The sequence below is a fragment of the Bos mutus genome, chromosome 25, assembly GCF_027580195.1.
Source record: "Bos mutus isolate GX-2022 chromosome 25, NWIPB_WYAK_1.1, whole genome shotgun sequence".
Classification (NCBI taxonomy): Eukaryota; Metazoa; Chordata; class Mammalia; order Artiodactyla; family Bovidae; genus Bos; species Bos mutus.
This window is the reverse complement of record NC_091641.1, coordinates 31,836,506-31,863,118: the sequence shown is the minus strand read 5'-3', so window position 1 is coordinate 31,863,118 and position 26,613 is coordinate 31,836,506. Positions and strand designations below refer to the sequence as shown.

The window sequence follows — 26,613 nt, the reverse complement described above, 5'->3', positions numbered from 1 at the left end:
GGGCTTCTAGAACAATCCACCATGAAACAGAGGTGAGAATGTTTTTGTTCCCATCAGGCAACACACAAGCCTGATACCCCAGGGTCTCTATTAAGGCTGCCCCTTGGCTGACCCCCTCTGAGGGCTTGGCCCAGTGGTCTATTGGTGTAGAACAGCCCCACATCCCATCCCACCCTAGAAACTGCCAAGAACAAACTGCGGCTTTGAGTAGCACCATTTCTTTCCCTTTGGGGGCTGGGGAGGCGTCATTTCTTTAGAAAGTAGTTTAGCAGCATCACATCAGACTTTTAAACGTGTGTGCACACCTTTATGTTGGCTGAGTGTGTGCGTGCTAAGTCATTTCCATCATGTCCAACTCTTTAAGACCCTAGGAACTGTAGCTTGACAGGCTCCTCTGTCCATGTGGATTCTCCAAGCAAGAATATTGGAGTGGGTTGCATTTCCTCCTCCACAGGATCTTCCCAACCCAGGGATCAAACCCACATCTCTTAACGTCTCCTGCGTTGGCAGCTGGGCTCTTTACCACTAGCGCCACCTGGGAAGCCTTTTATGTTGGCTACTTCTGGGAAATTATCCTCCGGCTAGATTAGCAAAAGGGTCTGAAGGGGGATGGACAGAGACATTCATTTTGGTTGCTGTTTCTCATGGCAAAAGACCAGAAAAAAAAATCTAAATGCCCATCACTGGGGACTGGTAAAGCGGACTATGGTTTAAGCTCCTAGTGGAGCATCCCGCAGCTGCAGCTAAGAGCCCAAGTGCCCTGATGTGGAAAGAGCCCCTGGACACACTGAAGGCAGAGACAAGGGGCACAGTGTGTACACCGTGATCCGGAGTTGCTGCTGTTGTTACGGTAGTAACACATCCATGTTCATACACGCACTACATGTTCTGATGGGACACACAAGAGAATGGTCAAAGTCAGTGCCTTCAGGAAATAGGACTTAGGCAAGGAAGGCGGCCTTTAACTTTCCATTTGTATCTTGCCGTCTGCTTTGAAATTTTGGCTGCATAATCATAGCAGAGAATGAGATAGCTGCATGGCATAATTGACTTGATGGACATGAGTTTTGAGCAAACTCCGGAAGACGGTGAAGGACAGGGAAGCCTGGCACGCTGCCATCCATGGGGTCGCAAAGAGTGGGACACAACTGAATGACTGAACAACAACAATAACAGCAGTAGTGATAATAACACTGACAGTTAACAGCTATGCATACAGCACTTACAATGTTCTAAATGCCTTCTTGTATCCATTCATTTTATGCTTCCTTTATGAGGAAGGTATTGTTATTACCCCCATTTCACAGATGGAGAGACGGAGGCTCACAAAGGTTTGGTCATTTGCCCAAAGGCACACAGGTAGGAAGTGGCTGAGCTGGGACCTGAACCCAGTCAGGCAGTCCCCAGACTCTCAACTCACTGTGAATTATGTCAAATCACTGTGTCCTAGGGAAAAAACTTCAAAAATTAGCTGAGCCTATTTTATGAAGTTCTACCTGTTTAAAAGGAACTCTCTGACCCCACAAGGGGTCTGAGATTCGCAGACACTGTCCCTGATCTGCCTCGAGTCTCTCCTCCTCTCCTCTCTCCTTTAGGTGGTGTGCCACGACCTGGCCAAAGCTAGAAAGGAGCTCAGCGACTGTCACCCCATTGTACAGATGAGGAAACTGAGGATCAGAGAGAAGCAACTTCTGGGTTGTTCAATTGCCACCGGGGTAAGGAGAGCATGTGAGGCTATTTGTCTTGATGGCGTGGCAAAAGAAGGGGAACAGAAAGGGATGGGAAGACACCTGAGGGATGGAGGCAGAGTGCTCTGGAAACCCCGCCCCATCAGGTGGCACCCAGGCCAGCCCCTGCCCCCCACCTGCAGCTGCTCACCCTGGGTGGACTGCTCTCCGGCCTGGGTACGCCGCACCTGGGCAAACACCTCCTCTCCCGGGCACCTCATCAGGGCCAGGTAGGCATTGATGCGGATCTCAGGATCCTCCTCGGCGTTTTGGTACAGGCTGGAGAGCACGGATCGCTGCCTCGGGCAAAGGGAAAGCCATCACCCAGAGCACACCCACCCCCACCCAAGAGCGCCATGTCCCCTTGTCTGCCCTGGCTCCAGCAGGAGTCCCGCTGCCTCGACCTGGCTCTCCCAAAGTCTCCACTGCTCCCAGACACTCTCACCTGTGGCCCGACTGTGGGACGTGGGAGTTTGCCCAGTCACTGCTAATACCTAACTTCCCAGAGCCCCAGCCCAGAGCCTTAACAAGTTCTACAGGTAACAATGGTAAGGGCTTCCCAGGTGATGCCAGTGGTAAAGACTCAAACTGCCAGTGCAGGAGATGACACGTAGGTTTGATCCCTGGGTAAGGAAGATCCCCTGGACAAGGAAATGGCAACCCACTCTAGTATTCTTGTCTGGGAAATCCCATGGACAGAGGAGCCTGGTGGGCTACAGTCCATGGGGTCACAGAGTCAGACACGACTTAGCAACTGAGCACCATGCAAACAATGGGTAAACAGGCAGGTGTGGCTACATTCCAAGAAAACATCATCTGTGAAACATCTATGAAAACACCATAGCAGCAGACTCACAGGAGGTATTCCCTCTACAGATACTCCCCTTGCCCACCTTCCTAAGCAAGCCACTTCCCGTACCCCGCGATTCCCTCCCTTAGCACCTGCTGGTTCCCTTCACAGCACAGCCATCCACCCATCCACTCATGCAGCAATATTAACAGAGCACCTATCATGTGCCCAGCCAGGTGCAAGGGAACAGCTGTGAGCAAGACAAACCCCGCTCGTCCATCTGAAGCTTACATTCTGGTGCAGAGAGACAGATAGTAAAGCAGGAGAACATACAGTACGTTGCTGCATGCTAAGGCACTTCAGTAGTGTCTGACTCTTTGCAATCCCATGGACTGTATCCCTCTCCAGGCTCCTCTGTCCATGGGATTCTCCAGGCAAGAATACTAGAGCAGGTTGCCATGCCCACTTCCAGGAGATCTTCCTGACTCAGAGATTGAACCCATGTGTCTTGCATCTCCTACACTGGCAGACGGGTTCTTTACCACTAGTACCACCTGATAAGCCCATAACTGCTAAAAAGGGAAAAATAAAATAGGGAAGCCGGATGCCTAGGGGAGCTTGAAAAGGTCGGTTTTGCAGGTGAAAGGAAGCCAAGGAAGATCCCCCACAGTAAAGTGGTTTCTAAGTAAAAACCTTCTGTAGATAAAGGAGTAAAGCCTAGGGAAATACAGAGGAAAGGCATTCCAGGAAAGGAGAAGAGCGTGTGTAAATGGCCTGAGGCAGAAGTGAGCCCAGGAGGCTTGATGATCAACAGGGAGACCAGCATGGCTGGGCAGGAGTAGCGGGGGTGAGGGAAGCAGGAAATGAAGCCAAGAGGTGCTCGTGGGTCAGTGGTCAAATCACAGGAAGGACCCTGACTCTAAATGAGACAAGAGCCACATTAGTCCAAGGGTCAGCAAACTTCCTGTAAAGGGAAAGATGGTCAATTTTTTTTTTTGCCTTTGCAGACCATACAGTTGCTCTTGCAACTACTCAATTCCACAATCATAGCAAGGAAGCAGCCCAGACCACACGTCAATGAACAGGCAGAGCTGTGTTCCAACAACACTTTACCTACAAGAACAGGCAACAAGCTGGATGTCGACCAAGGACCTTGCTGACTCCTGAACCAGCGGGTTTGCAGCACAGATCGTTTACGTGTGGCGTGTTTGTAATCACTCGCTTACTTGGGTATTCGATGAATACATGCCCCCCCACCCCAGATACAGGCTCTATGACAGCAGAGACCTGGGCACCTGGTTCATGCCAGTGCCCGGCACATAGTAGGTGCTCACTAAATGCGATGAATGAATGAGCAAGCGAAGACGTGCATTAACAGTGGTTCAAGACCCACTCCTGCCCAATGCCAAGCCCAGTGAAATAACTCCCAGGCGCTCACGTCTGCAGAGCAGGGAACCCTCCGGAAGGCCTGGATAGCCCCCAGCCGGATCTCAGGGGGGCAGCTCTCCAGGGAGGCACAAGTGCTCAGCTTGGGGGTGAGAGCCGTGGCCGCCCGGCCAGCGTTGCCAATGGCCTTCAGCACGAACAGGAGCTGAAACAAGATGATGGTGGGGCCTTGAGGCCGGTGGTGGCGCCCAGCCCACCCGCCCAGTCTACAGCTCGCCTGCTTGGCAGGGACCCCCTCAAGGGCCCATGCCCAGGTGTGGGCTGTCCTCACCTGATCAGCGTCTGAGGGCTCCCGGAAGGTGCAGTTGGCACCCACGGCATCTCCCAGGATCCTCACGAGGGAGCCGACACCAGACAGCTGCTCACAGGGCCCATCCAGAGACATACACAGGTTGTGCACCAGAGCTGAGATGCCCAGGAAGGCACTGGACCTGGCCCCCGGGGCCTGCAGCAGAGGCTGGGGACAGAAACCGGCCCCCACCCCAGCCAAGAAGCCTGGTAAGGGGTCTTTCACAAGCCTCCCCACAGGATGTTTCCTAAAAATACAGATGCACCCCCGCCCGGACTCCTGAGGGTGTAAATAAATTGCCCGTGGGGGACCTGCAGGGAGCATTTCTTAAAATACCCCAGGGGGCTTCCCTGGTGGCTCAGGGGTAAAGAATTTGCCTGCCGATGCAAGGAGACCCAGGTTCGATCCCTGGTCCAGGAAGATTCCACATGCCACGGGACAACTAAGCCCAAGCACCACAAAGACTGAGCCTGTGCTCTAGAGCCTGGGAACTGTGACTACTGAAGCCTGTGCACCCTAGAGCCCGTGCTCCACAACAAGAGCAGCCACGGCAATGAGACCACGCGCCACAACTAGAGTAGCCAGGCTCGCTGCACCTAGAGAAAAGCCCACGCGGCAGTGAAGACCCAGCACAGCCAAAATTAAATCAACCAATAAAATTATTATTTTTTTAATGTCCCAGAAGACCTTTTCTTGCATCCAGGTTGGACAACAGTATTTCAGGCTGACAGGGGACACATGGCCAGGCTGGAGACAGAATAAGCTGTCACAACTGGGGGTCAGTGCGTTCTTGTGATGGGATGAGAGAACAAATACAGCCCTGAGAGGCACAAGCTCTGGGCTAGCAGGATGAGAAACGGCAGGAGACAGGCGAGCGAAGAGCCTGGACTCCAACAGCCCAGGGACCCACCTGCTCTGCTCCCTGTGTGTCCCTGGCAAGTGGCCACAGCCACGACACCAGTGTGTATGTAACACTTAGTCCACATCAGAACGCCTATCAGTCCACACCATCCCAAGGCAAAGAAAGCACCTTGCCCAAGGTCGTGCTGGTAAGGGACTAGGCTGGGTTCTAATGCGGGGTTGGGGTGGTATCGCGCACCAGGGTCTGCGCCCTAAGTCCCCCACCCCCCACACTTCTGCACTTCTGCTGAGCAAACAGAGGAGAGAAAGAAAGGAAAGAAGGGGACGCCCAACCCCGCCCGGCACTGGCTGAGTCCCCGCGGGCCCTGCAGGGCACTGCTGTCTGTGTGGCCACCGTGTCACCTGTTAGGCTGTGAGCAATGCCCCCTGGGTCCAGTCCTGGCCTGGCTGTGACTCAGTGCCTGGTTCCCTGTTGAACGGAGCCAACCACACAGCCTGCATGGACTGGCCCTACTGTAACGCAGGCATCAGGGGCGGGGGCGTGGGGGGTGGACAGGGGTGAGTGCTCCCCATGCTCCACCTGGACAGTTAGTCAAGAGTCCGACCAGCATGAGGGACTGAGATCCTGCTGGAGACCCCTCCCCCGCATCAGCCAGCCCAGGGGTCTCCCATACACTCCCCACTGGTGGCCTCTGAATCCTGGCCCCCTGTCAATCTGGGAGGGCAGAGTGAGGAGTGACAAGTGAGCCCGCCCCCTGGTGGGTGAAGACACGCCCCCCGACTAAGGACATGCTCCCAGGTGAATGAGGACACGCCCCACGGTTCAAGAAAAAGGCACAGCAGCTGCATCACCTGGGCCAGCTGCCCAGCCTCCTAGGGCCTCAGTTTCCTCATCTGTAAAATGGGAGGGATAAGAGCACCTACATCATAGAGGCATCATGGGGGTTAAATAGGACCTCCTTGGGTTGTTAAAAATCCCTAGCCTAGTTTCACACGCTTTCTTAATCCTGAGACTCATTAAATACGCTTGATTACAAGAACAACAGCAGCTCTAAACTGCTGGGTCTCCCCACAAGGCATCCAGAGAAGTGCTTTACATTCAGCATCTCATTTCTCACCACGAGCCCAAGAGGCAAATACTGTTCGATCTCCGTCTTACAGACCAGAAAAACGGGCTCAGATAGGTCAGGATCATGCAGCTGGCTGGGACACTGCTGAGACTCAAACCCCGTTTCTCTGATCTGCCTCCACTGGCCCCACCAGGCAGAGGCACAAACCCTGGAGGACAGCAGGTCCCCCGTCCCTCCCTGCTGCGTCCAATCAGCAGCAGAGCAGGGGTGGGGCCACATGGGTTGGGGCAGGGCACAGGGCTCACCAGCAGCACGCGGACCATAGCATCTGTGGGCTCCGGGACGAAGGCCAGCGACCAGAGCCACGCCTCTGTCTCGTCTGCCTCCACCTCCCCGGACATGATGAGCTCTGCCATGAGGCCCACGCAGGCCTCGGTGCCACAGGAGGGCAGGGCATCCACCAGCGGCTGCCTGACACGGAGAGAGGCCCAGGGAACGTCACGATGGCGGCCTACACGCCCAAGTGTCCTCCAGGACGCCTCCCTCATGTAGCCTCCGGTCATCTGGGAGCAATCAGAGGCTCAGAGAGGTAAGGCAGGGACGTGTCTATGCTCACACACCCAGAAAGGGGCTGAGCCAGACCCAGGCAGCCTGGTGGGGATCCTGTGCTCTTAGGGCCCCGGAGACACCAGCAGCCCTGTCTGAAAGTTATTCGGTCTGTTGTATCTGACTCTGTACAACCCCACAGACGGTAGCCCACCAGGCTCCTCTGTCCATGGCATTCTCCAGGCAAGAACACTGGAGTGGGTTGCCAATCACCTTCTCCAGGGGATCTTCACAACCCAAGGATTGAACCGAATCTCCTGCATTGCAGGTAGATTCTTTACCCTCTGACCTGCCAAGGAAACCCAGTCTAAACCCTGGCAATTCAGCCCACTCTAGAGACACAGCAGTTTGGGGCGATGTGAGTCCCTGCCCACCGCTCTCCCCAAACCAACCACACTCACCTCATAGGATAAGAATCCCTTGCGTAGAACAGGAGTCAACAACTGGCAGGTGGCCCCGCGTTAAACAGAAGCCCCTCAGTAAACCTCTAATGCTCTCAGCCCAACATCACAATCTTTCCTTTTTCTTTTTTTGAAATTACAGAAAGGTTTGTATGTTCAGGAAAGGTTTTGAACCTTTGCATAGTGATGAGTCTAAATGGGGAGATGATGGCTGAATGGGTGCCTCAATTACAGTAGAAATGGGAGGCTCCCAGGGATGGGTCACACAGGCAGCAGGGTACACAGGGTGGAGCGGATTGGGCCCCCCACCTTATCAACCCTGATGAGTGACATCCACAGACTCAGAGGGCCAGGCATCCCACCCACCCTTGACTCGCACACACCATCTGCCCATAAACAGTCTCTGGCCTCAATTTATTTATCTATAAAATGGGAATGCTCATGACTGGGCCAGCTCCAAGATGATCATGAGGCCTCAGGAACACAAGCCTCTTCCTCTGGAGATATCCCACCTGCCCTTCCCATCTCTTGCCCTTGTATTTCCTCTCTTTCCCTTATAGATTTGGGCCCAGGAAAACCAGGCTCTGGGCAGAAATGGAGGAGGAGGTGAGGGCAAGAGAAATCTCTCAAGAGTATCAGTCGTCTTGGAAACTTCTAGATTTGGGGATGATTTCCCCACCTCCCTGACTCCTAACATCTAGGTAGACAAGCGAGACACAGGGATTTGTGGGAATATCCCAAGTGACAAGTAGGGTGAGTCACCAGGGGAATAGGGAACTCCACATGGAGACTCAGAGGCCCCTCCCTACAGCAAAGACAGCTAAAATGTGCCCAAGTATCACTTATATTTAAGACCCTAAGAATTTGATGGATAAGCACAGACCACCTGGGTTCAAATCTAAACTCTGCTGTGTGACTTTGGGCAAGTTTCCTAACTGCTCTGTGCCTTGGTTTCCTTTTACAACTGTTGCATAGGAATAAAACCACCTACCTCATGGGGTCATTGTCAGGATTAAATGCGTGAACACAGATAAAAGGCTTGGAAGGTATCTGTGCATTATTAGCTATTAAGTTTGTAGTCCTTCAAATAGACATGTGATAATGTTGATTCACGGGCTGCCCTGGTGGCTCAGACTGTCTGAAGAATCTGCCTGCAGTGCAGGAGACCTGAGTTTGATCCCTGGGTTTAGAAGATCCACTGAAGAAGGGAATGGCTACCCACTCCAGTATTTTTGCCTGCAGAATCCCCATGGCAGATGAATGGATAAGAAAGCTATGGTACATATACACAATTACTCAGCCATTAAAAAGAATACATTTGAATCAGTTCTAATAGTTTGAATCAGTTGAATGAAACTGGAGCCTATTATACAGAGTGAAGTAAGTCAGAAAGAAAAACACCAATACAGTATACTAACGCATATATATGGAATTTAGAAAGATGGTAACGACAACCCTGTATGTGAGACAGCAAAAGAGACACAGATGTATAGAACAGTCTTTTGGACTCTGTGGGAGAGGGGGGCAGATGATTTGGGAGAATGGCATTAAAACATGTATAATATCATATAAGAAACGAATTGCCAGTCCAGGTTTGATGCAGGATACAGGAGCTTGGGGCTGGTGCACTGGGATGACCCAGAGGGACGGTATGGGGAGGGAGGTGGGAGGGGGGCTCAGGATGGGGAACACGTGTACACCATGGCAGATGCATGTTGATGTATGGCAAAACCAATACAATACTGTAAAGTAAAAAAAAATAAAATAAAAAGAATCCCCATGGACAGAGGAGCCTGGTGGGCTACCATCCATGGGGTCACAAAGAGTCAGCCATGACTGAACGATTAACATACTGGTGGCTCAGTGGTAAAGAATCCGCCTGTAATGCAGGAGATGCAGGTTCAATGCCTGGGTCGGGAAGACCTCCTGGACAAAGAAACGGCAACCCACTCCAGCATTCTTGCCTGGGAAATCCCATGGACAGAGAAGCCTGGTGGGCTAAGATGGGGTCTCAAACAATCAGACACAACTTAGCAACTAAACAACAATGTTGATATGGTGGGCTGCAGCGGGTTGGGGGGATTTCTTTCTTATTTCTGAGTCAATAAAATATTTTTCAGGTCTCAAGATCTGAGAGCCTTTGAAAAGCTCACACACCTGAAATCTGGATCTTGTGGGCCTAGTGAACAGCTGAACTTGGGAAAGGAGCTACAGGTTTCCCCCTCAACCCTCTACAGTCCTCTGCCCCTGGAGGCAGGACTCAGAACTTCCCCTCCACCCTTGGGGCCTCTCTATACCCCTTGCTGGCCCCATATCAGCAGGGTGTGGGGGTGGATCCCAGCCCTGCTCAGCAACCCCCACTCCCAGCAAAAGGGAACCCAAGGCACATTGGAATGCTAATTCCGGCTCCCTGCCAGAGGCACCCTGTGTGGGGAGGGAACAATGCCTGTCTTTATCCCCGCCAGGCCCCGCAGCCTCCAGTCTCCGCAGCCTCCAGTCTCCAGCCCCGTGGGAACCTCCAAGCTCCCCGATTAATCGTCTTCTTGGCAGATGTCCCCAGACAGAAGGACAAGTCAGGAATGAGATAACATATCACAGGGATGAGCTGAAATGTCACGGTCATCTCTCGAGGGTGACCTAGAACAGCAGCAAGATTATCCAGCCCCACCAGGACCCCCCAGCCAACTCCTGGCCCAGCCCCTTACCAGTTGTCTCGGCATTTAAAAGAAAGTCCCCAGAGTCCAATGAGCTCATCCGCAGAGAGGCCTCGGAGCTCAGACACCAGCGTCAGGAACAGTTCTGTGGCCTGGAAATCAGAGGGGGCAGCGTGAGAGACTCGAACCCCAAAGGTCACCTCATCCATCCCCCTGTCTCCAGATATGCTTAGTCGCTCAGTTGTGTCCAACTCTTTGCAACACCATGGACTGTAGCCCCCCAGGCTCCTCTGTCCACACGACTCTCTGGGTGAGAATACTGGAGTGGTCGCCATTCCCTTCTCCAGGGGATCTTCCCAACCCAGGGATCGAACCCATGTCTCCTGCATTGCAGGCAGATTCTTTATCAGCTGAGCCATCAACATGGCTCCAAAGAACATGGGAACTCCAGTACCTCCCACAGCTTCACAGACCCAAAGAGATGAGGCTACTCATATGGGTTTCTTTCCACTGAATCCTAAGCTCCTGGCACACAGGCTGGCCCATTTTTATTTTTTAGTTTAACAAGCTCTTGGGCACCTACTATGTGCCAGGCATACATGGGCCAGGGACATGGGGGTGAAAAGGAGAGATGGCGTGTATATTCGTGGACTTTATGCTCTAATAAAAGCCCAGTGACTGAGTGGGAAAGAATCCACCTGCAATGCAAGAGACGTGGTTTTGATCGCTGGGCCAAGAAGATCCCCTGGAGAAGAATATGACAACCCACTCCAGTATTCCTGCCTGGGAAATCCCATGGACAGAGATGCCTGACAGTCTACAGTCAACAGGGTCGCAAAGGAGTCAGACACAACTGAGCAACTAAACAACATGTTACGATGATCGTAATTATTGTAATGAGTCCTCCCATATTTCACAAAGTGTCTGATATTTCCAACTAAAGAAAATATGTGAACGTTTTTCAGAATTATGAACAGTGATGGCTAATCGGCAGGGGTTTGCAGCTTTCGCCCCTTGTCTACAGGTCTGACCAGCACAGTCACCAAGTCTCCAAACACTCGAGGAAATAAAGGACTCTATTCAGAGCCCACACCTCTCAGGAGTTTCAGGAGATAGTGGGTTTGGGATGCTGGCCCCACATCCTGCCTTCCCTCCCCCATGCCCCCTCAGTCTCAGATTTGTTGCCTCAGCCCAAACCCAAAGCCATAGAAAGAGTGATGAGGTTCCTGGCTTCCTGTTGGGTTTGGTCAAGAGTGAGTCCTCACCCCACCCAGCCGGGGGTCCACGGCTGCAGGGATGGGCTTGCATCGCTCAGGCCTCCTCTGCTCTCAGTGGCTGGGACTGAGTTCTGTGCACACAGCTTGACTTCAGCCGGACTCAAACAGGAAACAGGTGTCATGGGCCAACTCTCCCACCAGAGTGTCTGCCCCCAGGGTAGGCAGCATCCCGATTGTGTGACTTTTGCTGGCGGAGCCGGTGTGGGTGTGTGGGTGTGTGTGTGGTCACTTCAGTCGTGTCCGACTCTTTGTGACTCTATGGACTGTAGCCTGCCAGGCTTCTCTGTCCATGGGATTCTCCAGGCAAGAATGCTGGAGTGTGTTGCCATGCCCTCCTCAGCAACATTGATGCATAGCAGTAATAACAATAACAATGGTTGCTTTGCGTGGAGCCTCCACTGAGGGCCAGGCGCTGCTCTAGGCACGTTACAGGCACCACTTCATTTGACCTTGACCCTACGAGGGGCTATGACTCTCCTCACTTAACAGAGCACTTAAGTCAGGTGACAGCGGCCACAGGGCTACTAAGTGGCAGAGCTGAGACTTGAACCCACACTCTTAACCAGCATCCTGTACTCAAGGCCCTGGAGAGGGGAGATAAAAAGCCCCGATTGACAGTTTCCATGGTATCAATACTCCCACTGTGGCCATTACCAGCAGCCGAGGTAACATCACTGAACGCGGACGTGCAGTCACCGTAGAGAAGCAAGCCATCGCGGCTTGTTTCTAACCCACAGTGGATGCCAGTGACCACCAGCGCAAAGATAAAAATGTAGTGAAATAACTAGCAGACGATGATACTGAGTACTCATTACCTTCGTTTTGAATATGACTCATTTTCACTGTAAAGGGGTATAACAATCTTTTGTTTAATTGGAGTATTGCTGCTTCCCTGGTGGCTCAGAGGGTAAAGAATCCACCTGCAACGCAGGAGACCTGGGTTCAATCCCTGGGTTGGGAAGATTCCCCTAGAGGAGGGCATGGCAGTCCCCTCCAGGATTCTTGCCTGGAGAATCCCCATGGACAGAGGAGCCTGGCGGGCTACAGTTCATGGGGGTCACAGTCAGACACAACTGAAGGGAGTTAGCTCCAGCATCCATCTAGGTCACCACAGAGGACCGATAAAGCTCCCTGTGCTATACAGCAGGTTCTCATTAGAGTATAACTTCATCTTTGGTGATGTCTGCTTAGCAACCAACCTGCGGGATGTCCAGAGGCTAACCATCAGCTCTGGCAAGTCAGTACAAGCCAGCCTGGCACACCACCATCCATGCTTGGCTGTACAGAGTCGGTGTTGAGTCAGTGTCTGGGAGGTGGGTGCTCTGAGTATCCCAGAATGGTGGTCAGGAGCTGTGCGCTCCTCAGGCGTCCTCCCTGGCAGCCTGGGGACGCGGGGGGCACTGACCCGCCCACCTTCTCTCCCCATCCTCTCCTTCACTCCACCAGGCTCTTGGCCACCCCAGGCCTCTGCCCCTCACATCGAAATCCCCGGGGCCTCTCTGCAGAGGGTCAGGCTGGGGAATTTGCTCTCTATTGAGTCCCAAGCCCTGGTTTTGTTTCCAAACTGAAAAACCCATCTTGTCTCCTGCCTACCAACAATGGGGTGGGGCAGAGGCATTCCCAGCGGAAGCCCACGGGCCATCCCCCTGGTAACCGGTGGGCCCTCTCCCGGGGAGAGGGATGCGAAGCACGCTTGATGTGCACTCAGGCATCCCCAAGAAGCTATTTTCAGGAACAAAGTCCTCAGCAATTCACCCCAGCCCAGGGGACCTCCCTGGTGGGAACAATTTGCTTCCTTGTTAGCGCTATAAAGACAGGACAGCCGCCCTGCGCCCTCTGGGGCCATTGCTGCCAGGCTGCAGGAGGGGAGACAGGCCGACGACATGCCTGGCCCTGAGCTGCCTCTGCTGGGGAAATGCCCGGTCAGGGGGCCGGGGGTGAGGCTCTGGGGCCAGAGGGAAGGAGGCAGGTTGGAACACAGGAGGCAGAGCAGTGGTTCTCAGTGGGGGTGAGCGTGCTCCCCAGGGGACTCGGGTAACACGTGGAGACACTGGGTTATCGTGACAGGGATGGAGGCGATGCTGACACTGGTGGGTAGAGGTCAGGGAGGCAGCTAAACATCTGACAGTGCACGGGGCGCCCCAGGGGCTCAGGAGTGCCAGGGTGAGAGTCCCTGCCGAGGGGGCCAGGGTGCCTGGGCGAACAGCCAGTTCTGTCACCCTCTAGCCTCAGGCTTGGAGCACCACCTCGCGGGGCTGTGGGCCCTCTCCTTGGGGCTGCTCTCTGACTCTTCTCTGACCCCCACAGAGCCCCCCAGGTCAGGGGTTCCAGAGAGCAATGAGCTGGGGCCTTGGCTCCCGGCCCCCGAAACAGTGAAGAGCCAGCTGCAAGCGTGTCTCTGCTACATACACGCAAAATGTACAGTGTGTGTGTGTATCTGAGTCTTCAGTACATACATACATATAGTCTATATTTACTGACTACATGTTCAACATATTTTATACAAATTCAATACATTCCTCTTTTTGGCCACCATACAGCTTGTGGAACCTTAGGTCCCCAATCAGAGATGGAATTCAGGTCCTCAGCAGTGAAAGTGCAGAGTCTTAAGTGCTGGACTGCCAGGGAAGCCTCAATATATTCTTTGTGTGTGTTCGTTGTTGTTTAGTCACTAAGTCACGTCTGATTCTTTTGTGACCCCATGGACTACAGCCCACCAGATTCTTCTCTCCGTGGGATCATCCTGGCAAGAATACTGGAGTGGGTTGCCATTTCTTCCTCCAGATTGTGTATGTGGGTGGGGTGGGTATGTGTGTGGGGGGGTGTGTGTTGCCATCTCTTCCTCCAGATTGCGTGTGTGTGGGTGGGGTGGGTATGTGGCGGGGAGGGGGGGGGTGTTGCGTTTTTTCCTCCAGATTGTGTGTGTGGGGGTGTGCGTGTACAGTGTGTGTGTCCTGAGAGATCTCTAGGACAGGCCAGGTCCAGAAGGTTGGTCTGGGGGCCCTAAAGGCCCATGTGCCCGCAGACAGGCCGATGAGAAGGAGGCCTCCTCCAGGCTCCTCTCCCGTCAGCACTAGGTCAAGGTTTGCACACACCTGGTAGAGTTCTTCCTTTTGCTTTCACAGCCAGGCACAGCTGTGCAGTGCATAAGCTGCCCAACAGTACCCAGCATCTCTAATATTGAATATTCTACCAAGTGCACCTGAAAGGATCTGGTAGGAAGAGGAGGGTTTCCCAGGACCCCAGGCCCCAGGCAGACCCTGGCCTGGGGCTGGAGAAGCCACTTACCTCAAAGCTTGTGGCCGGAGCCAGGCACAGCCTCCTCACTGATGCAGCCCCTGTGGCCACTGTAGCTTGGGATGGGGTCTCCTCCCACTCGTACAACAAGCTGCTCGGGGTTAAGTCTCCACTGTCTGAATCTGAGGTGAGACGTTCTTAGCAGGGATGACCGCATGGGGGGAAATGTCAGAGTGAGTGGAAGGACCCCTGGGAGCCACTCCCACACCCTGCCAAGGCTCCCTCCAGTATGTTTCTGGCAACAGGGGAGGGGAACACACACAAGAAAATCATGCCAGCATTCCTGCTGAAGCAAAAGACGGGAAACAGTCCATGCACCCATCAGTAAGGGATGGGCCCAATAAGGTGACCCCAAAACCCTCTGGGGATTGCCAGACGAAACATGGAAACTTCCTCCGTGGAATGGAAGATTATTCAGCAAGAAAAAGAAATGAAACTGTGACACATACTACAACACGATGAACCATGGGAAGATAGGTTCATCCCATAGGATAAACCTATGGGAAGTGAAAGAAGCCAGTTATGAAAGGTCACATACTATCTCATTCTACTTATACAAACTGTCCAGAATGGAAAAATCTAGCAGTAGAAAGTAGATTAGTGGTTGCCAGGAACTGGGGGAACAGGAGGTGATGGCCAATGGGTGCAAGGTTTCTTCTGGAGTGACAAAAATGTCATAAAGTTGATTCTGATGATGGATGGACAACTCTGACTCTAGAAGCCACTGAATTATTCACTTTAAATGCATGAACTACACAGTATGTGAATTACATCTCAATTACACCTGTTATTTAAAAAAAAAAAAAAAAAAGATGAAAAGCTCATTCAACTCAATGGTCAACCAACAGGCAGGTCCTGAAACTAGATGCCCCAGTGATGGCCAGTGTCTGTGTTTGAGGGAGCCTCGGGGGGCAGGTCAGCCTAGGATCTCAGCCTGTGCTCCATGGAACCAAACGGAATGCTGGGAAGACCCAGGGCTTCAGTCCCCATCTGCTGGGTTCTCCCTGGGGTGGTGCAGGCAGCAAGTCTGTTCTCTGAGACAAACCTGATTATCCACCAGGGCTGTGGAAAAGACCCCACGGGTCCAAGTCCCAGCTCTGCCTCTCATTAGCTCTGTGACTTCAGACACGTCAGTTTTACTTCTTGGACACAGCTTCCTTCAGTGAAAAAAATATAACTACAAACAACAGTAACTTCCTAATGGGGTCATGATGGGAATTAAATTAAATAATCCACATAAAGCACTCAGCACAGATACTGGCCCACAGTAAATCCTTCCAAACTGTCAGCAGTAAGAATTAACCACCCTTATTTCCTGATTCAGGGAGACAGCCATTTTTTTCACCGTGGAAAAATATATATATCTCTTTCCCTCAGATGCATGCCTTGCTTTGTTTCTTTCTGTACAAAAATCATAGAAGGGAACCATGCTCCAGGGGATGCTCTATGTTGGCAGGAACTTTCCAAAAAATCAGGAAACCTGAGTCAGCTCGCTCCCAAAATGGTCAGGTCGAAGGGTCATCAGGTGTAAGGTAGATTCTCCCACTAAAGTTGGGAACCAGAAGATGCCATCTCCACTGAGAACGACCCAGAGAGGAAGCCAAGACCAAGCCTGAGAGCCATGTGCGCCGACAGAAACTTCCAGAAAAAGAGGCCGACCCTGACAATGGCCACTTTCAGAAGGTGTTCAAGGGTGTCCAGACAGGGACACAGCAGTGGAGCCTCTGCTTGCTGGAGCCCCTCTGGTCAGAGGAGACTGGGAGGCTCACCTAAGGGTCCAGGGGCCACCCCAGCCCACCCCTACCCCCATCACCTGTGACAGCTGGGTCCAGGGGTACCTCCTGCAGCAGAGAGAGCGAGGAAAAGGTCCACATCGGTGCAGTACTTGCCTCCCTGGAGAGGGGCCCCGCGGTGTCCAGCTGTGTGCAGGAGGCCTCCCGCAGCACGCCGGCCTGCAAACTCTGGACGCAGGTCAGACGGGAGGCCAGGCCAGACTGCTGGACCATGTGGGGAAGAGGCGGAGGCTCAGACCGCGGGAGTGAGGGAACCCCCAGGAACCCCCAAATTGGTAGCAACAGCCAAGGCTGGGGGAAGCCCAGTGGGGACTACCTTGGAGCTTCAGGATCCCTCTCCCCATAGACAGAGGTGGGAGACCAAGGGAGGCAAGAAAGAGCAGTCAGAAGTCACCCCAAGGGGAGGAAGGATAAAGCCTCAATTGGAAAATGAAGAAAGCCGGTATCTGCAGTCCTGCAGCCGCTTCTAGATGCTGAGACTCTGTATTAGTCATGTTAATAGTGATCACCTCCTATCCTTATATAGATGCCTACTGTTTACACTGTGGTGTTGGAGAAGACTCTTGAGAGTCCCTTGGACTGCAAGGAGACCCAACCAGTCCATTCTAAAGGAAATCAGTCCTGACTGTTCATTGGAAGGACTGATGCTGAAGCTGAAACTCCAATACTTTGGCCACCTGATGCGAAGAGCTGACTCATTTGAAAAGACCCTGATGCTGGGAAAGATTGAGGGCAGGAGGAGAAGGGGACAACAGAGGACGAGATTGTTGGGTGGCATCACCGACTCAGTGGACATGAGTTTGAGCAAGCTCTGGAGTTGGTAATGGACAGGGAGGCCTGGTGTGCTACAGTCCATGGGGTCGCAAAAGAGTTGGACACGACTGAGCGACTGAACTGAACTGTTTACACAACACTTTCATCTGCAGGGAACCGTGGAGGAGAGAGAAGGAGAGTGGGGAAGAGAAGGAGAGGGGGAGAGAGAAGGAGACGGGGAGAGAGAAGGAGACGGGAAGAGGAGGGACAGGGAAGTCGGCGGTGGGGGGAGGGGGGGGCGTTAGGCGGTGGGGGGGGGGGAGGGGGGAGGAGGATGAGAGATGAGCAAGTGGGGGAGGGAAAGGACAGAGCCTGGGAAGGAGAAGAGAACAGGGAGTGGGCCAAGAAGGAAGGACAGGGTGGGGGCGAGCCCCGCTCTCACCTCCTCCGCAGCGGGCAGGGCCTGCGAGCGCAGGGAGGCGCGCACCCGGCGCAGGGAGCACTGCCCCAGGGCCTTGGTTTTGTGCAGCCTGCTTCCGAGTTGCTGGTACGTGGTGGGACACCTGCCCAGGATGTCCACCTGGGCGAGCGGGACCCAGTCAGCGCCCTGCTCCCCGTCACTCCATCACCCACCCGCCTCTCGAGACTCAGAACTCACCTCCTCCACGGTGTGGGGGTCGCGGACACCTGGATGACTCTGCAGGAGGCTCAGCACCGCCCGCTTCACGTTCAGGGCCCAGCGTGGCTCGGCTCGGCGGGGGCACAGGCGGACCACGCGCCCCGCTTGCAGGACAAGGCGCAGGGGCTCCCGGCCCAGGACAGCGCTGCGCGGGGGTGGCCGTCAGGGGGCACTGGCCCATCTAAGGCCCCAGGGCACCTCTTCTCTGCTACGCAACCGTGCCCCTCCAGCGTGGGCCCCTCCCATAGGTCAGTCCCGTAGGAAGCACCCAGCTATCCCCACACCCCGCCCAAATGGCCTGGCTTCCTAACTCAGCTCAGCTCTCCAGCCAGGTCTCAGCGAAACCACACAAAAGACAGCCAAGTCTATGCTTGAAGCTACTCCCAGCCTTGTCACCACCTGAATAAAATGGGTGAACCCAGCTTGAAAAAAAGAAAAAGCTGAACTTCCCAGGGCGTCCTGCATTGCAAAACTTATTTTCCCAGCCCATTCACGTTATATAGGAAGGAACCTGAGGGTCCGAGCAGTAAGGTGACTTGTTCAGGGCCACAGCTGGGATCCGAACCCAGGCAGGATGGCTCTGGAGGTCACAGGTCTCGGACACCCTGAGCTGGAAGTTGTGGAGCCCTGCACCAAGGTCACAGGATAAAAATCTCTGGAACTGACCAAACCCCATAGCAACTGTTGCCATGAGCCTCCAGATCTAACCCTGACCCCCATTAAGTAAAATACCCACCCTATAGCATCCCAACCAATGACATAATGCCACCCTTCCAGGAGGAATTTTCTCTGTCTTGAGGCTCTAAAAAAGTGGCTGCTCGCCTGCAAAAGGGTTTGGCTCTCCCTTGAGCCAGCCTGCTGTTCTATCAGGGTCTCCCACTCTACCAAACTTTATTCTCCTCTCATTCTGCCTGGTGTCTGGAAATTTTTTTCCAACCCGCACACGGACCATGGCAGAAGTGACTTAGGCTCCAGCACTGTAGAAGGAGGAAACGAGGCCCAGAGAGGGAGAGCGACTGGAGAGGATCACGCAGCAAGTCTGGGAGGAGCTGGGTCCAGAATTCAGCCCAGTGCCCTTCCCGTCACCCCTCACCTGACACAGACCAGGAGCCTGTGTCTGGTATAGCCTGGTGAGGGAGAGGATAGAGTTGGGGGTGAGGGCTTGGGGAGTACTGCTCTTTGTGTGGGGAGCTTTGAAGAGGGAGGTGCCCCGTGATGACGGGGAAACTGGCAAAGCCCCAAACCCCACAGGGCAGCCAGCAAGCAGAACCTTGGGGGACACAAGAGTCCCTACTGAACTTCCCGGGGGAGGTCACTGCCCCCTCTCCAGCTCCACGTGGAGTCTGCTCCCGCCCCCCTCCCCCACCCACCGTGGCAGCCCCCAGGGCCTCAGGCCTCAAGAGAAATGCTAATGGCTCCCGACCCTTCTGGAATAACTAGTGTCAGTCTGGTCTCTCCAGGAGCTGACAGCCCTGCGCACTGACTTAGCATTTCTGATGAGACTCCCCAGGGACAATAGCCCTGACTGGCCCCTCGAAGAGGACCCCCTAAGCTTTTCAGTGGGGATCCGTTTGCCCCTGACAGCTCCACCATCCCTGTATCCCTGCACAAAGGCTTTATTATTTTTTTTTAAACAAATGAATTTGCAATTAAAAAGGAAGAGGAATCTGCGGAGATGGGCTTGTCTTCAGACTGGCGGCTGGACTGAGCTTTGTGGCCCGGAAGCCACTTCAGGAGTCCCTGGGAAACACGCCAAGGGAGAATTCCAGGCTTGGCTGGGTCACCAAGGGGAGCTTGGCTTGGGGAGGGAGAAAGAAGCTATGGGTCTCCAGGGAAAACCCCCATCTCAGCAGGGAGGAGGAGGAGAAGGGCAGGCCTCAATGGTGCCCAGTGTCTTCCAGAATGTTCTTAAAGATGAAGCCCAGAGGGTGCTGGGCAGACATAAAATCTGGACATGCTGAGAGTGACATCCAGGAAAATATGGGGCGAGAGTTCCTTCCTCCAGATAAGGGAAGGCTATCTGAAGCTCTTTGGAGCCCCTCAAGGCTCCCACATCACAACAACCCCCAATGGTCCTCATCAATGGTCTGGGTGTTTATAAGGTCAAAACAAAGATGGAATCCTCTTTGAACTTCAATCCAAAATGGCCTTTTTCTGATGTAAGGGGGTTACCCTAACTGGATTCTTTCAATACAATCTGGTGCACCCAGTGGCCATTGGAAAAGGGAGCCCCATGGGGAGCAAGGCCCAGCATCTTACCTCAAACTCTCCGACTGCTTCAGAACTTCCACCTTGGACCCCAGGATGGATGTCAGCTGGAAGTGCTGGAGCTGAAGCAGGATGCACTGAGTTGGTGACCTCTCCTGGGATATTCCAGGACCACACCAGCGCCCCCTCCCCCAGCTAAAGTAGTTCTGGGCCTCCTCGTGATTCATGCTGGTGAGGGAGGGGTAGGCAGGGAGATCTGCCCATTGAGCAGAAGGTTCTAATGTGAGGTGGTAGACGTTGAATATCTCCAGGGTAAATAATTTAAACAGTCAGGCCCCTCTGCTCCCCACTCACTGTACAGAAAGTTCTCATTAGCTTCTTCCGCATTGCAGGTGGATTCTTTACCAGCTGAGCCACCAGGGAAGCCCAAGAATACTGGAGCGGGTAGCCTATCCCTTTCTTCAGGGAATCTTCCCAACCCAGGGCTCGAATCTGGGTGTCCTGCATTGCAGGCAGATTCTTTACCAGCTGAGCTACCAGGGAAGCCCCATTAGCTTCTCATTTTTCCCCAAAAGGCCCTGGAAGTTTGAGTGAGAGATTCATATGGCTACACAGTATAAACGAAAGTAAGCTAGGATTGCAAAGCAAACAAAAAGTGCTTTGTCATCATGAAAAGAAGACTTGGATGTCCCCAGATCACCATGGTTTCACACATGTGTGTACTTATTGCTAAAGAAGATGGACTCTCTAAAGATGAAAAATAAAATCACCCGTAAAACCTGCATCCCGGGCTTCCCTGGTGGCTTAGCACTAGAGAATCCGCCTGCCAATGCAGGAGATGTGGGTTTGATCCCTAGGTCAGGAAGATTCCATATGCTACGGAGCAACTAAGCCTGTGCACCACAACTATTGAGCCTGTGCTCTAGAGCCCGGGAGCAGCAACTGCTGAAGCCCGAGCACCTCGAGCCCGTGCTTCGCAACAAGAGAAGCCACTGAAATGAGAAGCCTGCACACGGCAACTAGACCGTAGCCCTTTAGTTCCAACTAAAGAGAAGCCCAGGCAGCAACAAAGAACTAGAACAGCCAAAAACAAAACAATTTTTAAAAACCCTGCATCCCTAAGCTGACTGATTTCACTTTTATTATTATTATTATTATTATTAGAGCAGTTTTAGGTTCATAGCAATACTGAGAGGAAGGTATAGAAATTTCCCATGTACCCCCTGACTTCTGCATTATCAACATCCCCCACCAGAGTGGGACATTAGTCACAACTGCTGACCCTATACTAATACATAACCATCACCCAAAGCCCCTAATAAAAATGAGGGTTCCTTGGTGTCGTACATTCTATGGGTTTAGACAAACGTATGATGACATGTGTCTGTCATTATAGTATCACATGGTTTCATTGCCCCGTGATTTCACGTTTTCAGAGTAACTAATCCTGGCTTCCCTGGTGGTCCAGAGAGTGTGACTCCACCTTGCAATGCAGGGGACACCGGTTCAATCCCTGATCTGGGAAGATCACACGTGTCATGGAGCAACTAAGCCTGTGTACCACAGCTACTGAGCCCAGAGCCCATGCTTAGACTCTGAGAGCAGCAACTACTGACGCCCACGTGCCTTAGAGCCCATGCTCTGAAATGAGAGAAGCCATGGCAATGAGAAACCCAAGCACCGCAGCTAGAGAGAGCCCATGCGCGACGACAAAGACCCAGCATAGCCAATAAATAAACTATATACATGTCATTTAAGGGGTACAGCGCTTCTGCTTAGGATGATGAAAACATTCTAGGGGTGGAGGGTGGTGATGGTTACACAACAGGAGGATACATATTGCTATTGAAACACTTGAAATGATAAATTTTATATTATGTATATTTTACCATGATCAAAAAAAAAAATCAAAATAAAAAATAAGAAGAAACCGGGCACAAAAGAGAACCTCCTGCATGATTCCATTAAAGAGAGGTTCAAAGATGAACAAAACTAATCCATGGTGCTGGAACTCAGGGGAGCCTTTGGGAGAAGGGACTGGAAGAGAGAAAGAGGGAGGTTATGGGAGTTTCTTGATCTGGAGGTGGCTACACAGGAGTGTTCAATCTGTAAAATTCATTGTCCTTAATACTTATGTTCACCCTTTTCCTACAAAAATATACTTAATGGATTGCCTCCTAAGTGGCTGTACATTTTCCATTTATGACAATTTTTTTTTTTTGCCACACTGTGTGGCTTTTGGGATCTTAGTTCCCCGACAAGGGGTCAAACCTGTGCCCCCCTGCAGTGGAAGCATGGTGTCCTAGATACTGGACTGCCAGGGAATTCACTGTGCCACGAGTCTCTGAAACAAGCCCCTTCTTTCTACCCTTGTCAACGTTCAACAGTATCCATTTTTTTTAATGCTAAAAACAAATCAAACAAACAAAATTGCAGCAGTACACAATTTGCCTTGTGAAGACTGTGGAAAAAACAACCTCTACAGTTTTGATGGACTTTAAAGGACAGCAAAGTGGCAATTCTGACCGAAACCAATATTTGGATAGTTTAGGACGTCAGAGGCAGCTCAGAGCCACCTCACAAAAGACTCCATCCTGTGGTCTACATGAAAACATAACAAAGCAGTTTTGAGAAACTTTCATCAGCAAACACTCCAGTCAGTTCAAAAACCCCTTACAAATGGGACATGAGACTTCAGTGGAAACTAGGCAGCCATTTATGCAGAGTGGGAAGGTTTGTCCAGGAAACACATGAGCGTCATCAGAAAGAGACCAGAGAATAGTCAGGCATTTCCGCTTGCAGGAACATGAGAAAGCTTCAGGAAAATCTTGATGAAAAAGATTTTCATCACTACAGCCACTAAGAGAATCTAGCTCATAATTCCACTTTGACCTAACCCAGTACCACCACTGTCTATGAAGGCAGACCTCGTTCTACAGTGCTCCACTTAATTGTGCTTCCCAGATACCGCCTTTTTTTTTTTTTTTTTTTTTTAACAAATTGAATGTTTGTGGCAACCCTGCATTGAGCAAGTCTTTCAGTTTTTCCAGGAGCATTCGTTCATTTCACATCTGTGTTACATTTTAGTGGTGTTAACAATATTTCAAACTTTTTCATTATATTTGTTAGCATGGTCTATGATCAGTGATCTTTAATCTGACTACTACAACTCCCTGAATGCTCAGATGATAACTAGCTGTCTTCAGCAATAAAGTATTTTTTAATTATGTACTTTTTATAGACATCATGCTGTTGCACACTTAATAAACTACAATTTAGTTCAAACGTAACTTTGATATACACTGGGAAACCATAAAATTAGTGTGACTCACTTTATTTCAATATTTGTTTTATTTCAGTGACCTGGAATCATACCTACAATCTCTCTGTGGTGTGCCTGTACAGAGATGCCCAGGGCAGGCCTGGAGTCCCCAGCTGGGTCTGGGCTGTCCATCATAGTCTGCTCCTTTGCTTACAAAGCCTTGATTTGGTTTGATTTTGCTCACCCCTGGGACCTACAATTTCCCAATTGTGACCCTCCATTTATGGTTTTTCCAGTAGTCATGTATGGATGTGAGAGTTGGACCATAAAGAAAGCTGAATGCCAAAGAATTGATGCTTTTGAACTGTGGTGTTGGAGAAGACTCTTGAGAGTCCCTTGGACTGCAAGGAGATCAAGCCAGGCAATCCTAAAGGAAATTAGTCCTGAATATTCAGTGGAAGGACTAATGCTGAAGCTGAAGCTCCAATACTTTGGGCACCTGATGCAAAGAACTGACTCATTAGAAACGACCCTGATGCTGAGAAAGATTGAAGGCAGGAGGAGAAGGAGACAACAGAGGATGAGATGGTTGGCTGGCATCACCGACTCAGTGGACATGAGTTTGAGCAAACTCCAGGAGATGGTAAAGGACAGGGAAGTCTGGTGTGCTTGGGTCGCAAAGAGTTGGACACAACTTAGCAACTGAACCAAACTGAACTGATTCTCCCAAGGACATAGCTTGATCCCATCCTGTGGCTATACCTGCTCCAAGGAATACCCTTCACTCCTTCTTTAATCTCCACTCCTCCCAACACTGGATCTACCCTGGCACCCTCTACAACCAAAATGGTGCCACATTCCCATGTTACTCTAGAGCCCTCGCTTGAATTTGATTTCAGGCGCTGTGGCTTCCCTGTGGCCCTCCCCCATGTCAACATGACCCCCTGGTTACTCAGTGATACTCACCTGTAAGGCCATCTGGCAAGGACCAAGCACATCAAGGGTGACCAAGCCTTGCAGACCAAGGCCACTCCCCTCCACCTGGGCCCCCTGCAGGCTGGTGCTGGTGTTAGTGGAAAAGTGATAGACGTATCTGGTGCCCACGGGGAGGTGAGGATCAGCTGACCCTGGAGGGCAGAGAGAGGGCACACGGTGTCACCTTGACAATCTGACACCTTCTGAGACTCAGCTCCACCTGGACTACTTAGGCATCCTAACTGTCACCTTCCCCTCTCATCTGGCTGGTGAGCTTCCTGCTCCCAGCTCAGGGGAAGGCTGCAGACCCCAAGAGAGTGAAGAAGAAAACGAAGATAATCACAAGGAGTGCTTAATCAATGTTACCCAGTGTTTCGCGTGCGAGGCCTTCTTCTAAGGGCTTTATACACTCAAGTTTCTCAGCCTCCGTGGTATCAATATTTTGATACCATATAATTCTGTTGTGGGGGCTGTTCTGTGCATTATAGGATGCTCAACAGCATCTCCAGATGCCAGTGGCACGCCCCAGTTGGGACAAGCAAAAATGTCTCCAGACTTTGCAAAATGTCCCTGGTAGATACGGTCATCCTGGTTGAGAACCACTGATCTATTTTACATTAGCTTTTGGAAGCCTCATAACAACTTTGAAGTGGGTACTCTTATTTTCTCCATCTTACAGAATTGGAAACCAAGGCTCAGAGAGGTTAACTAACTTACCCAAGGTTGCAGAGCTGGAATCCAAACCTTGACTGACTGATGATTCCTCATCTACTGCCTTGGTGGATATCAGCAGGGACAGCGGGGTGGGTTGGACAGAGTTCCCTGATCTTTTCAGAACACAGAGCTGCAGAACTGGCTAGTCTGGAGGTATTGGAGATAGTGGGGATGTGGGGGAGGTACTCTGGGGTAGATCGGATCTCAAGAGCAGAGAGTCTGTGATTCCCGAACCTTCTATTTAGACCACAGACCAATTGCAAAACACCATTAAAGCATTAATTATGACAGCTCATCCTTCTCCTGGGCTTTGAAATTGAATGAACACATTCATGTTCATTTCTTTGTGCTCAAAATACAACCACATCTCACATTCCGAAAATGCTTCCTTCTAAGCTATTTGCCCCCAGTTTCTCTCATCTACTCCACCCCATGATGCAAATAGAATCACTTGGCTGAAGATTTTACTCCACCTGGAGACCGCAGAGTATGAGGGAAAGCCCCAGGGCTTTAGGGCTGGGATGGTTTAAGGACATTTTAACCTGAGTGTGTGATTTGTTTCTCTAAATGCTGATGACTGGGTGGCCTTTGCAGAACTAGTCTTGCTCTTCCTCACTGGTCTCCCTGGGAATGTGGCTGAGGCCCTCAGGGGTTGTCCCTAATTAGACCTGGCCATGATCAGCTTCGCCTCCCCAAACCCACACCCCTCCCACCACCCCGCTCGTCTTGAGTTCACCAGAAGTGTGATAAGGTGTCCGGAGAAACTCACCTGTGCAGGAAGTCATGCAGGAGGCCGCCTGCCCCACCAGCGAGTCTGGCATTTCTGAAATCACAAATCAGATGGAACCAGGGCAAGGCCAGGAGGAGACATGTGACAGCTCCCTCCCATAGGCCACTGACCTGCTCTGGAAAGAGGACGTTAAAGGGGCCAGGGGGACAAAAAGAGATTAATTCCCGCTCTCCTCTCTCGCACGCAGCTGGGAGTAACCTCCATGCACCCTCCAGCCGCCCCACTCTTCCCCATCTTGGATACTAATACCACGGTCCTCCCACTGCTCGAGCTGGCAACCTGGAAGCTGTGCTTCCCCTTCTCTCTTATCATCACCCCAAGCCCCACGTGTCGGCAAGTGCTGCCAATTCCATCAGGTCTCCAGCCCCCCTCCCTCCGTCAGCTCATCCCTCCTTCCCTCCATCCACCTCTCTGTGGACCCCTCCCTCCCTCCAGCCATCTGTCTGTCTCTCCCTCCCTCTATCCACCCATCCACCCCTCCTTTCATTCATCTATCCGTCGGTCTCTCTCTGTCCATCTTTCTATCCATCTATCCATCCCTCTCTCCCTTACTCCATCCTTCTCTCTCTCCATTCATGTCTCGATCCCCACAGCCATTGCTCCAGGCAAAGCCTCATCTTCTCTCACCTAGACCACTGCAGTAGCCTTCCAACTGTTCCGTGTCCACAGTTCATTCCCAACAGTTACAGTCATGTTTTAAAGCCCTTAATCTAATCGCATCACTCCCTGCGTAAGAGCTCCTAAGTCTCTCCCCAACCACCCCAACCCACATGCATTCATGATAAAATCCTTCCCAAGCCAGCCGGCCTCTGTCTGCCCCTTTGGCCATATCTCACCCCACCCGACCTCCAGTCATGCTGCTCCTTCTCCAGCTCAAGGCCTTTACACACACTGTTCCCTCTGGTCTCAACACTCTTCCTCCAGTTCTCACGTCCTACGCTCCTTCAGACCCCAGCGTGAGCATGTCTCCCTGTCCAGAGTAAACCCCCTTGTCAGTCCCTATCTTAACATCCTATTCTCT

At 52.0% G+C, this 26,613-nt stretch overlaps 1 protein-coding gene across 1 annotated transcript in view; it reads right to left on the bottom strand.

Annotated features, from left to right (window-relative positions):
• The window catches only part of LOC138985592 (uncharacterized), a 160,196-nt gene extending 134,573 nt beyond the window's left edge, over nt 1-25,623 (bottom strand). Inside the window, exons 1-12 of the mRNA XM_070362578.1 lie at nt 25,572-25,623; nt 24,080-24,240; nt 19,903-19,973; nt 17,623-17,788; nt 17,407-17,544; nt 16,223-16,412; nt 14,410-14,540; nt 9,896-9,996; nt 6,489-6,654; nt 4,235-4,420; nt 3,956-4,108; nt 1,879-2,023 (exon numbers count right to left, since the gene is read on the bottom strand). Coding sequence (XP_070218679.1) covers nt 1,879-2,023; nt 3,956-4,108; nt 4,235-4,420; nt 6,489-6,654; nt 9,896-9,996; nt 14,410-14,540; nt 16,223-16,412; nt 17,407-17,544; nt 17,623-17,788; nt 19,903-19,973; nt 24,080-24,240; nt 25,572-25,623 — 1,660 coding nt within the window. The remainder of the gene's footprint in view (nt 1-1,878; nt 2,024-3,955; nt 4,109-4,234; nt 4,421-6,488; nt 6,655-9,895; nt 9,997-14,409; nt 14,541-16,222; nt 16,413-17,406; nt 17,545-17,622; nt 17,789-19,902; nt 19,974-24,079; nt 24,241-25,571) is intronic.
• Between the last annotated feature and the right edge of the window lie 990 nt (nt 25,624-26,613).